The 14,875-nt window shown below is 37.1% G+C and overlaps 1 protein-coding gene across 1 annotated transcript in view; it reads left to right on the top strand.

The window, feature by feature from the left end:
* Positions 1 to 14,427, top strand: part of LOC137260366 (uncharacterized) — a 33,235-nt gene extending 18,808 nt beyond the window's left edge. The window contains exon 4 of the mRNA XM_067798040.1: positions 14,009 to 14,427. Within this exon, the coding sequence (XP_067654141.1) occupies positions 14,009 to 14,427 (419 nt within the window). The remainder of the gene's footprint in view (positions 1 to 14,008) is intronic.
* Positions 14,428 to 14,875: the final 448 nt, after the last annotated feature.

Below are 14,875 nucleotides of genomic sequence, written 5' to 3'. Positions count from 1 at the left end.
TATCAAACAACAATGATACATAATATATCCAATCGTACACAAGATATTTATGCTGAGGTCGCCATCAGACAGCTGGAATACTGCAGAGTGTGGCGTTAAATAACAAAAAGACTGAGACATAGACTGCTTTATCTCTTATTACCCTAATAAATATCAAACAACAATGATACATAATATATCCAATCGTACACAAGATATTTATGCTGAGGTTGCCATCAGACAGCTGGAATACTGCAGAGTGTGGCGTTAAACAACAAAAAGACTGAGACATAGACTGGCTTACCCCTTATTACCCTAATAAATATCAAACAACAATGATACATAATACATCAAATCGTACACAAGATATTTATGCTGAGGCTGCCATCAGACTGCTGGAATACTGCAGAGTGTGGCGTTAAACAACAAAAAGACTGAGACATAGACTGACTTATCCCTTATTACCCTAATAAATATCAAACAACAATGATACATAATATATCCAATCGTACACAAGATATTTATGCTGAGGTCGCCATCAGACAGCTGGAATACTGCAGAGTGTGGCGTTAAACAACAAAAAGACTGAGACATAGACTGCTTTATCCCTTATTACCCTAATAAATATCAAACAACAATGATACATAATATATCCAATCGTACACAAGATATTTATGCTGAGGTCGCCATCAGACAGCTGGAATACTGCAGAGTGTGGCGTTAAACAACAAAAAGACTGAGACATAGACTGGCTTATCCCTTATTACCCTAATAAATATCAAACAACAATGATACATAATATATCCAATCGTACACAAGATATTTATGCTGAGGTCGCCATCAGACAGCTGGAATACTGCAGAGTGTGGCGTTAAACAACAAAAAGACTGAGACATAGACTGGCTTATCCCTTATTACCCTAATAAATATCAAACAACAATGATACATAATACATCAAATCGTACACAAGATATTTATGCTGAGGTTGCCATCAGACAGCTGGAATACTGCAGAGTTTGGCGTTAAACAACAAAAAGACTGAGACATAGACTGCTTTATCCCTTATTACCCTAATAAATATCAAACAACAATGATACATAATATATCCAATCGTACACAAGATATTTATGCTGAGGTCGCCATCAGACAGCTGGAATACTGCAGAGTGTGGCGTTAAACAACAAAAAGACTGAGACATAGACTGGCTTATCCCTTATTACCCTAATAAATATCAAACAACAATGATACATAATACATCAAATCGTACACAAGATATTTATGCTGAGGTTGCCATCAGACAGCTGGAATACTGCAGAGTTTGGCGTTAAACAACAAAAAGACTGAGACATAGACTGCTTTATCCCTTATTACCCTAATAAATATCAAACAACAATGATACATAATATATCCAATCGTACACAAGATATTTATGCTGAGGTCGCCATCAGACAGCTGGAATACTGCAGAGTGTGGCGTTAAACAACAAAAAGACTGAGACATAGACTGGCTTATCCCTTATTACCCTAATAAATATCAAACAACAATGATACATAATATATCCAATCGTACACAAGATATTTATGCTGAGGTCGCCATCAGACAGCTGGAATACTGCAGAGTGTGGCGTTAAATAACAAAAAGACTGAGACATAGACTGCTTTATCTCTTATTACCCTAATAAATATCAAACAACAATGATACATAATATATCCAATCGTACACAAGATATTTATGCTGAGGTTGCCATCAGACAGCTGGAATACTGCAGAGTGTGGCGTTAAACAACAAAAAGACTGAGACATAGACTGGCTTTCCCCTTGTTACCCTAATAAATATCAAACAACAATGATACATAATACATCAAATCGTACACAAGATATTTATGCTGAGGTTGCCATCAGACAGCTGGAATACTGCAGAGTGTGGCGTTAAACAACAAAAAGACTGAGACATAGACTGACTTATCCCTTATTACCCTAATAAATATCAAACAACAATGATACATAATATATCCAATCGTACACAAGATATTTATGCTGAGGTCGCCATCAGACAGCTGGAATACTGCAGAGTGTGGCGTTAAACAACAAAAAGACTGAGACATAGACTGCTTTATCCCTTATTACCCTAATAAATATCAAACAACAATGATACATAATATATCCAATCGTACACAAGATATTTATGCTGAGGTCGCCATCAGACAGCTGGAATACTGCAGAGTGTGGCGTTAAACAACAAAAAGACTGAGACATAGACTGGCTTATCCCTTATTACCCTAATAAATATCAAACAACAATGATACATAATATATCCAATCGTACACAAGATATTTATGCTGAGGTCGCCATCAGACAGCTGGAATACTGCAGAGTGTGGCGTTAAACAACAAAAAGACTGAGACATAGACTGGCTTATCCCTTATTACCCTAATAAATATCAAACAACAATGATACATAATACATCAAATCGTACACAAGATATTTATGCTGAGGTTGCCATCAGACAGCTGGAATACTGCAGAGTTTGGCGTTAAACAACAAAAAGACTGAGACATAGACTGCTTTATCCCTTATTACCCTAATAAATATCAAACAACAATGATACATAATATGTCCAATCGTACACAAGATATTTATGCTGAGGTCGCCATCAGACAGCTGGAATACTGCAGAGTGTGGCGTTAAACAACAAAAAGACTGAGACATAGACTGGCTTATCCCTTATTACCCTAATAAATATCAAACAACAATGATACATAATACATCAAATCGTACACAAGATATTTATGCTGAGGTTGCCATCAGACAGCTGGAATACTGCAGAGTTTGGCGTTAAACAACAAAAAGACTGAGACATAGACTGCTTTATCCCTTATTACCCTAATAAATATCAAACAACAATGATACATAACTTATCCAATCGTACACAAGATATTTATGCTGAGGTCGCCATCAGACAGCTGGAATACTGCAGAGTGTGGCGTTAAACAACAAAAAGACTGAGACATAGACTGGCTTATCCCTTATTACCCTAATAAATATCAAACAACAATGATACATAATATATCCAATCGTACACAAGATATTTATGCTGAGGTCGCCATCAGACAGCTGGAATACTGCAGAGTGTGGCGTTAAATAACAAAAAGACTGAGACATAGACTGCTTTATCTCTTATTACCCTAATAAATATCAAACAACAATGATACATAATATATCCAATCGTACACAAGATATTTATGCTGAGGTTGCCATCAGACAGCTGGAATACTGCAGAGTGTGGCGTTAAACAACAAAAAGACTGAGACATAGACTGGCTTATCCCTTATTACCCTAATAAATATCAAACAACAATGATACATAATACATCAAATCGTACACAAGATATTTATGCTGAGGTTGCCATCAGACAGCTGGAATACTGCAGAGTGTGGCGTTAAACAACAAAAAGACTGAGACATAGACTGACTTATCCCTTATTACCCTAATAAATATCAAACAACAATGATACATAATATATCCAATCGTACACAAGATATTTATGCTGAGGTCGCCATCAGACAGCTGGAATACTGCAGAGTGTGGCGTTAAACAACAAAAAGACTGAGACATAGACTGCTTTATCCCTTATTACCCTAATAAATATCAAACAACAATGATACATAATATATCCAATCGTACACAAGATATTTATGCTGAGGTCGCCATCAGACAGCTGGAATACTGCAGAGTGTGGCGTTAAACAACAAAAAGACTGAGACATAGACTGGCTTATCCCTTATTACCCTAATAAATATCAAACAACAATGATACATAATATATCCAATCGTACACAAGATATTTATGCTGAGGTCGCCATCAGACAGCTGGAATACTGCAGAGTGTGGCGTTAAACAACAAAAAGACTGAGACATAGACTGGCTTATCCCTTATTACCCTAATAAATATCAAACAACAATGATACATAATACATCAAATCGTACACAAGATATTTATGCTGAGGTTGCCATCAGACAGCTGGAATACTGCAGAGTTTGGCGTTAAACAACAAAAAGACTGAGACATAGACTGCTTTATCCCTTATTACCCTAATAAATATCAAACAACAATGATACATAATATATCCAATCGTACACAAGATATTTATGCTGAGGTTGCCATCAGACAGCTGGAATACTGCAGAGTGTGGCGTTAAACAACAAAAAGACTGAGACATAGACTGGCTTATCCCTTATTACCCTAATAAATATCAAACAACAATGATACATAATATATCCAATCGTACACAAGATATTTATGCTGAGGTTGCCATCAGACAGCTGGAATACTACAGAGTGTGGCGTTAAACAACAAAAAGACTGAGACATAGACTGGCTTGTCCCTTATTACCCTAATAAATATCAAACAACAATGATACATAATATATCCAATCGTACACAAGATATTTATGCTGAGGTTGCCATCAGACAGCTGGAATACTGCAGAGTGTGGCGTTAAACAACAAAAAGACTGAGACATAGACTGCTTTATCTCTTATTACCCAAAAAAATATCAAACAACAATGATACATAATATATCCAATCGTACACAAGATATTTATGCTGAGGTTGCCATCAGACAGTTGGAATACTGCAGAGTGTGGCGTTAAACAACAAAAAGACTGACACATAGACTGCTTTATCCCTTACTACCCTAATAAACATCAAACAACAATGATACATAATGTATCCAATCGTACACAAGATTTTTATGCTGAGGTTGCCATCAGACAGCTGGAATACTGCAGAGTGTGGCGTTAAACAACAAAAAGACTGAGACATAGACTGCTTTATCTCTTATTACCCTAATAAATATCAAACAACAATGATACATAATATATCCAATCGTACACAAGATATTTATGCTGAGGTTGCCATCAGACAGCTGGAATACTGCAGAGTGTGGCGTTAAACAACAAAACGACTGAGACATAGACTGCTTTATCTCTTATTACCCTAATAAATATCAAACAACAATGATACATAATATGTCCAATCGTACACAAGATATTTATGCTGAGGTCGCCATCAGACAGCTGGAATACTGCAGAGTGTGGCGTTAAATAACAAAAAGACTGAGACATAGACTGCTTTATCTCTTATTACCCTAATAAATATCAAACAACAATGATACATAATATATCCAATCGTACACAAGATATTTATGCTGAGGTTGCCATCAGACAGCTGGAATACTGCAGAGTGTGGCGTTAAACAACAAAAAGACTGAGACATAGACTGGCTTACCCCTTATTACCCTAATAAATATCAAACAACAATGATACATAATACATCAAATCGTACACAAGATATTTATGCTGAGGTTGCCATCAGACAGCTGGAATACTGCAGAGTGTGGCGTTAAACAACAAAAAGACTGAGACATAGACTGACTTATCCCTTATTACCCTAATAAATATCAAACAACAATGATACATAATATATCCAATCGTACACAAGATATTTATGCTGAGGTCGCCATCAGACAGCTGGAATACTGCAGAGTTTGGCGTTAAACAACAAAAAGACTGAGACATAGACTGCTTTATCCCTTATTACCCTAATAAATATCAAACAACAATGATACATAATATATCCAATCGTACACAAGATATTTATGCTGAGGTCGCCATCAGACAGCTGGAATACTGCAGAGTGTGGCGTTAAACAACAAAAAGACTGAGACATAGACTGGCTTATCCCTTATTACCCTAATAAATATCAAACAACAATGATACATAATATATCCAATCGTACACAAGATATTTATGCTGAGGTTGCCATCAGACAGTTGGAATACTGCAGAGTGTGGCGTTAAACAACAAAAAGACTGAGACATAGACTGCTTTATCTCTTATTACCCTAATAAATATCAAACAACAATGATACATAATATATCCAATCGTACACAAGATATTTATGCTGAGGTTGCCATCAGACAGCTGGAATACTGCAGAGTGTGGCGTTAAACAACAAAACGACTGAGACATAGACTGCTTTATCTCTTATTACCCTAATAAATATCAAACAACAATGATACATAATATGTCCAATCGTACACAAGATATTTATGCTGAGGTCGCCATCAGACAGCTGGAATACTGCAGAGTGTGGCGTTAAATAACAAAAAGACTGAGACATAGACTGCTTTATCTCTTATTACCCTAATAAATATCAAACAACAATGATACATAATATATCCAATCGTACACAAGATATTTATGCTGAGGTTGCCATCAGACAGCTGGAATACTGCAGAGTGTGGCGTTAAACAACAAAAAGACTGAGACATAGACTGGCTTACCCCTTATTACCCTAATAAATATCAAACAACAATGATACATAATACATCAAATCGTACACAAGATATTTATGTTGAGGTTGCCATCAGACAGCTGGAATACTGCAGAGTGTGGCGTTAAACAACAAAAAGACTGAGACATAGACTGACTTATCCCTTATTACCCTAATAAATATCAAACAACAATGATACATAATATATCCAATCGTACACAAGATATTTATGCTGAGGTCGCCATCAGACAGCTGGAATACTGCAGAGTGTGGCGTTAAACAACAAAAAGACTGAGACATAGACTGCTTTATCCCTTATTACCCTAATAAATATCAAACAACAATGATACATAATATATCCAATCGTACACAAGATATTTATGCTGAGGTCGCCATCAGACAGCTGGAATACTGCAGAGTTTGGCGTTAAACAACAAAAAGACTGAGACATAGACTGGCTTATCCCTTATTACCCTAATAAATATCAAACAACAATGATACATAATATATCCAATCGTACACAAGATATTTATGCTGAGGTCGCCATCAGACAGCTGGAATACTGCAGAGTGTGGCGTTAAACAACAAAAAGACTGAGACATAGACTGGCTTATCCCTTATTACCCTAATAAATATCAAACAACAATGATACATAATACATCAAATCGTACACAAGATATTTATGCTGAGGTTGCCATCAGACAGCTGGAATACTGCAGAGTTTGGCGTTAAACAACAAAAAGACTGAGACATAGACTGGCTTATCCCTTATTACCCTAATAAATATCAAACAACAATGATACATAATATATCGAATCGGACACAAGATATTTATGCTGAGGTCGCCATCAGACAGCTGGAATACTGCAGAGTGTGGCGTTAAACAACAAAAAGACTGAGACATAGACTGGCTTATCCCTTATTACCCTAATAAATATCAAACAACAATGATACATAATATATCCAATCGTACACAAGATATTTATGCTGAGGTCGCCATCAGACAGCTGGAATACTGCAGAGTGTGGCGTTAAACAACAAAAAGACTGAGACATAGACTGGCTTATCCCTTATTACCCTAATAAATATCAAACAACAATGATACATAATACATCAAATCGTACACAAGATATTTATGCTGAGGTTGCCATCAGACAGCTGGAATACTGCAGAGTTTGGCGTTAAACAACAAAAAGACTGAGACATAGACTGCTTTATCCCTTATTACCCTAATAAATATCAAACAACAATGATACATAACTTATCCAATCGTACACAAGATATTTATGCTGAGGTCGCCATCAGACAGCTGGAATACTGCAGAGTGTGGCGTTAAACAACAAAAAGACTGAGACATAGACTGGCTTATCCCTTATTACCCTAATAAATATCAAACAACAATGATACATAATATATCCAATCGTACACAAGATATTTATGCTGAGGTCGCCATCAGACAGCTGGAATACTGCAGAGTGTGGCGTTAAATAACAAAAAGACTGAGACATAGACTGCTTTATCTCTTATTACCCTAATAAATATCAAACAACAATGATACATAATATATCCAATCGTACACAAGATATTTATGCTGAGGTTGCCATCAGACAGCTGGAATACTGCAGAGTGTGGCGTTAAACAACAAAAAGACTGAGACATAGACTGGCTTACCCCTTATTACCCTAATAAATATCAAACAACAATGATACATAATACATCAAATCGTACACAAGATATTTATGCTGAGGTTGCCATCAGACAGCTGGAATACTGCAGAGTGTGGCGTTAAACAACAAAAAGACTGAGACATAGACTGACTTATCCCTTATTACCCTAATAAATATCAAACAACAATGATACATAATATATCCAATCGTACACAAGATATTTATGCTGAGGTCGCCATCAGACAGCTGGAATACTGCAGAGTGTGGCGTTAAACAACAAAAAGACTGAGACATAGACTGCTTTATCCCTTATTACCCTAATAAATATCAAACAACAATGATACATAATATATCCAATCGTACACAAGATATTTATGCTGAGGTCGCCATCAGACAGCTGGAATACTGCAGAGTGTGGCGTTAAACAACAAAAAGACTGAGACATAGACTGGCTTATCCCTTATTACCCTAATAAATATCAAACAACAATGATACATAATATATCCAATCGTACACAAGATATTTATGCTGAGGTCGCCATCAGACAGCTGGAATACTGCAGAGTGTGGCGTTAAACAACAAAAAGACTGAGACATAGACTGGCTTATCCCTTATTACCCTAATAAATATCAAACAACAATGATACATAATACATCAAATCGTACACAAGATATTTATGCTGAGGTTGCCATCAGACAGCTGGAATACTGCAGAGTTTGGCGTTAAACAACAAAAAGACTGAGACATAGACTGCTTTATCCCTTATTACCCTAATAAATATCAAACAACAATGATACATAATATATCCAATCGTACACAAGATATTTATGCTGAGGTCGCCATCAGACAGCTGGAATACTGCAGAGTGTGGCGTTAAACAACAAAAAGACTGAGACATAGACTGGCTTATCCCTTATTACCCTAATAAATATCAAACAACAATGATACATAATATATCCAATCGTACACAAGATATTTATGCTGAGGTTGCCATCAGACAGCTGGAATACTACAGAGTGTGGCGTTAAACAACAAACAGACTGAGACATAGACTGGCTTGTCCCTTATTACCCTAATAAATATCAAACAACAATGATACATAATATATCCAATCGTACACAAGATATTTATGCTGAGGTTGCCATCAGACAGCTGGAATACTGCAGAGTGTGGCGTTAAACAACAAAAAGACTGAGACATAGACTGCTTTATCTCTTATTACCCAAAAAAATATCAAACAACAATGATACATAATATATCCAATCGTACACAAGATATTTATGCTGAGGTTGCCATCAGACAGTTGGAATACTGCAGAGTGTGGCGTTAAACAACAAAAAGACTGAGACATAGACTGCTTTCTCTCTTATTACCCTAATAAATATCAAACAACAATGATACATAATATATCCAATCGTACACAAGATATTTATGCTGAGGTTGCCATCAGACAGCTGGAATACTGCAGAGTGTGGCGTTAAACAACAAAAAGACTGACACATAGACTGCTTTATCCCTTATTACCCTAATAAACATCAAACAACAATGATACATAATGTATCCAATCGTACACAAGATTTTTATGCTGAGGTTGCCATCAGACAGCTGGAATACTGCAGAGTGTGGCGTTAAACAACAAAAAGACTGAGACATAGACTGCTTTATCTCTTATTACCCTAATAAATATCAAACAACAATGATACATAATATATCCAATCGTACACAAGATATTTATGCTGAGGTTGCCATCAGACAGCTGGAATACTGCAGAGTGTGGCGTTAAACAACAAAACGACTGAGACATAGACTGCTTTATCTCTTATTACCCTAATAAATATCAAACAACAATGATACATAATATGTCCAATCGTACACAAGATATTTATGCTGAGGTTGCCATCAGACAGCTGGAATACTGCAGAGTGTGGCGTTAAACAACAAAACGACTGAGACATAGACTGCTTTATCTCTTATTACCCTAATAAATATCAAACAACAATGATACATAATGGACCCAATCGTACACAAGATATTTATGCTGAGGTCGCCATCAGACAGCTGGAATACTGCAGAGTGTGGCGTTAAACAACAAAAAGACTGAGACATAGACTGCTTTATCTCTTATTACCCTAATAAATATCAAACAACAATGATACATAATATATCCAATCGTACACAAGATATTTAGGCTGAGGTTGCCATCAGACAGCTGGAATACTGCAGAGTGTGGCGTTAAACAACAAAAAGACTGAGACATAGACTGCTTTATCTCTTATTACCCTAATAAATATCAAACAACAATGATACATAATATGTCCAATCGTACACAAGATATTTATGCTGAGGTCGCCATCAGACAGCTGGAATACTGCAGAGTGTGGCGTTAAACAACAAAAAGACTGAGACATAGACTGGCTTATCCCTTATTACCCTAATAAATATCAAACAACAATGATACATAATATATCCAATCGTACACAAGATATTTATGCTGAGGTCGCCATCAGACAGCTGGAATACTGCAGAGTGTGGCGTTAAACAACAAACAGACTGAGACATAGACTGCTTTATCCCTTATTACCCTAATAAATATCAAACAACAATGATACATAATGTATCCAATCGTACACAAGATATTTATGCTGAGGTTGCCATCAGACAGCTGGAATACTGCAGAGTGTGGCGTTAAACAACAAAACGACTGAGACATAGACTGCTTTATCTCTTATTACCCTAATAAATATCAAACAACAATGATACATAATATGTCCAATCGTACACAAGATATTTATGCTGAGGTTGCCATCAGACAGCTGGAATACTGCAGAGTGTGGCGTTAAACAACAAAACGACTGAGACATAGACTGCTTTATCTCTTATTACCCTAATAAATATCAAACAACAATGATACATAATATATCCAATCGTACACAAGATATTTATGCTGAGGTCGCCATCAGACAGCTGGAATACTGCAGAGTGTGGCGTTAAACAACAAAAAGACTGACACATAGACTGGCTTATCCCTTATTACCCTAATAAATATCAAACAACAATGATACATAATATATCCAATCGTACACAAGATATTTATGCTGAGGTCGCCATCAGACAGCTGGAATACTGCAGAGTGTGGCGTTAAACAACAAACAGACTGAGACATAGACTGCTTTATCCCTTATTACCCTAATAAATATCAAACAACAATGATACATAATGTATCCAATCGTACACAAGATATTTATGCTGAGGTTACCATCAGACAGCTGGAATACTGCAGAGTGTGGCGTTAAACAACAAAACGACTGAGACATAGACTGCTTTATCTCTTATTACCCTAATAAATATCAAACAACAATGATACATAATATGTCCAATCGTACACAAGATATTTATGCTGAGGTTGCCATCAGACAGCTGGAATACTGCAGAGTGTGGCGTTAAACAACAAAAAGACTGAGACATAGACTGCTTTATCTCTTATTACCCTAATAAATATCAAACAACAATGATACATAATGGACCCAATCGTACACAAGATATTTATGCTGAGGTCGCCATCAGACAGCTGGAATACTGCAGAGTGTGGCGTTAAACAACAAAAAGACTGAGACATAGACTGCTTTATCTCTTATTACCCTAATAAATATCAAACAACAATGATACATAATATATCCAATCGTACACAAGATATTTATGCTGAGGTCGCCATCAGACAGCTGGAATACTGCAGAGTTTGGCGTTAAACAACAAAAAGACTGAGACATAGACTGCTTTATCTCTTATTACCCTAATAAATATCAAACAACAATGATACATAATATATCCAATCGTACACAAGATATTTATGGTGAGGTCGCCATCAGACAGCTGGAATACTGCAGAGTGTGGCGTTAAACAACAAAAAGACTGAGACATAGACTGCTTTATCTCTTATTACCCTAATAAATATCAAACAACAATGATACATAATATATCCAATCGTACACAAGATATTTATGCTGAGGTCGCCATCAGACAGCTGGAATACTGCAGAGTGTGGCGTTAAACAACAAAAAGACTGAGACATAGACTGGCTTATCCCTTATTACCCTAATAAATATCAAACAACAATGATACATAATATATCCAATCGTACACAAGATATTTATGCTGAGGTTGCCATCAGACAGCTGGAATACTGCAGAGTGTGGCGTTAAACAACAAACAGACTGAGACATAGACTGCTTTATCTCTTATTACCCTAATAAATATCAAACAACAATGATACATAATATATCCAATCGTACACAAGATATTTATGCTGAGGTCGCCATCAGACAGCTGGAATACTGCAGAGTGTGGCGTTAAACAACAAAAAGACTGAGACATAGACTGGCTTATCCCTTATTACCCTAATAAATATCAAACAACAATGATACATAATATATCCAATCGTACACAAGATATTTATGCTGAGGTCGCCATCAGACAGCTGGAATACTGCAGAGTGTGGCGTTAAACAACAAACAGACTGAGACATAGACTGCTTTATCCCTTATTACCCTAATAAATATCAAACAACAATGATACATAATGTATCCAATCGTACACAAGATATTTATGCTGAGGTTGCCATCAGACAGCTGGAATACTGCAGAGTGTGGCGTTAAACAACAAACAGACTGAGACATAGACTGGCTTATCCCCTATTACCCTAATAAATATCAAACAACAATGATACATAATGTATCCAATCGTACACAAGATATTTATGCTGAGGTTGCCATCAGACAGCTGGAATACTGCAGAGTGTGGCGTTAAACAACAAAAAGACTGAGACATAGACTGCTTGTCCCTTATTACCCTAATAAATATCAAACAACAATGATACATAATGTATACAATCGTACACAAAATATTTATGCTGAGGTCGCCATCAGACAGCTGGAATACTGCAGAGTGTGGCGTTAAACAACAAAAAGACTGAGACATAGACTGCTTTATCCCTTATTACCCTACTAAATATCAAAGAACAAGGATACATAATATGTCCAATCGTACACAAGATATTTATGCTGAGGTCGCCATCAGACAGCTGGAATACTGCAGAGTGTGGCGTTAAACAACAAAAAGACTGAGACATAGACTGCTTTATCCCTTATTACCCTAATAAATATCAAACAACAATGATACATAATGTATTCAATCGTACACAAGATATTTATGCTGAGGTCGCCATCAGACAGCTGGAATACTGCAGAGTGTGGCGTTAAACAACAAAAAGACTGAGACATAGACTGCTTTATCCCTTATTACCCTAATAATAAATATCAAACAACAATGATACATAATGTATCCAATCGTACACAAGATATTTATGCTGAGGTTGCCATCAGACAGCTGGAATACTGCAGAGTGTGGCGTTAAACAACAAACAGACTGAGACATAGACTGCTTTATCCCTTATTACCCTAATAAATATCAAACAACAATGATGCATAACTTATCCAATCGTACACAAGATATTTATGCTGAGGTTGCCATCAGACAGCTGGAATACTGCAGAGTGTGGCGTTAAACAACAAAAAGAGTGAGACATAGACTGGCTTATCCCTTATTACCCTAATAAATATCAAACAACAATGATACATAATATATCCAATCGTACACAAGATATTTATGCTGAGGTCGCCATCAGACAGCTGGAATACTGCAGAGTGTGGCGTTAAACAACAAACAGACTGAGACATAGACTGCTTTATCTCTTATTACCCTAATAAATATCAAACAACAATGATACATAATATATCCAATCGTACACAAGATATTGCTGCAACTTCAGGTTCTAACAGAAAGTTACTTATTAAACACGCTATCGTTAATTCCAGAAAACACATGTTGACATTCCCGTCATGTTGGATTGTTGTCAGCCATGATGGAATTGTTTAAATATTGTAGCAATGTCCGAGTCACGTATCAACATGATGACAACATTGTAGATATGACACAAAGATGTCTGGTGTACATTGTTTACTTTGTGTTGTAGCGACTCCATCACCAACAGCAGGCCACGACCTCTACAACGCCAGCAGACACGGTGACCTGGAGAGTGTGAAGCGGATCCTGGCAGCAGGGCACGTGGTGGACATCAACACTAGAAGTGAAGAATGGAGCTGGACACCGGTGATGGCGGCAGCTTTCTATGGACACAGGGATGTGGTGGAGTTCCTGGTGGGTAGACGGGCTGATGAGTCACTGTTGGACAGTGAGGGTGACAACGTCCTTCACCTTGCTTATATCAAAGGACACTTGGAGACAGTGAAGCTGATCCTATCATTGAACGTTGACATCAACGTCGGGAACAACTTCGGGAACAGCAGCCGACTTGGCGAGAGCCTGTGGACGTCAGCAAGTGTTGGATCTCCTGGTGTCACGTGGTACTCTCTGAAGTCAGTGTTGGTGTAGACAGAGAGGAAACACATGCCGTTACTGTCACCGACGTGTTGTGTTCAGCTGATTCCCTTTTTATTTCTGAATATAAGGAAACTTGTTAAATGTATCTTTACACTTTTGTCACTTGCTGTGTTTGGAATATAGCATGATCAAGCAAGAAAACTGTAAAGTGAATGTAAACATAAACGGTCAGTGATTGTACATAAATATCGTCCGTCTTACCATAATTCTGTGTGAATTTTGTTCTGAGAAACAGACAACAACAAACAGTTTGTTTACATGTCGCTGCACTCTGTGACCTCAGACTGTGCCCAGGTTCACCCAGCTGACTTGACCACATTTGTACAATGACAGTGACGTCAAACGGCTGGTGACGTCACAAATATACTCCGAGGTGCCCGGCCGTCTTCTCAGCCCGATAGTACATGCAGCGACGCAATGCCGGCTTCATGTCATGCAA

This window comes from Haliotis asinina, chromosome 13 (assembly GCF_037392515.1).
Source record: "Haliotis asinina isolate JCU_RB_2024 chromosome 13, JCU_Hal_asi_v2, whole genome shotgun sequence".
Classification (NCBI taxonomy): domain Eukaryota; kingdom Metazoa; phylum Mollusca; class Gastropoda; order Lepetellida; family Haliotidae; genus Haliotis; species Haliotis asinina.
This window is presented reverse-complemented; position numbering and strand designations above follow the sequence as displayed.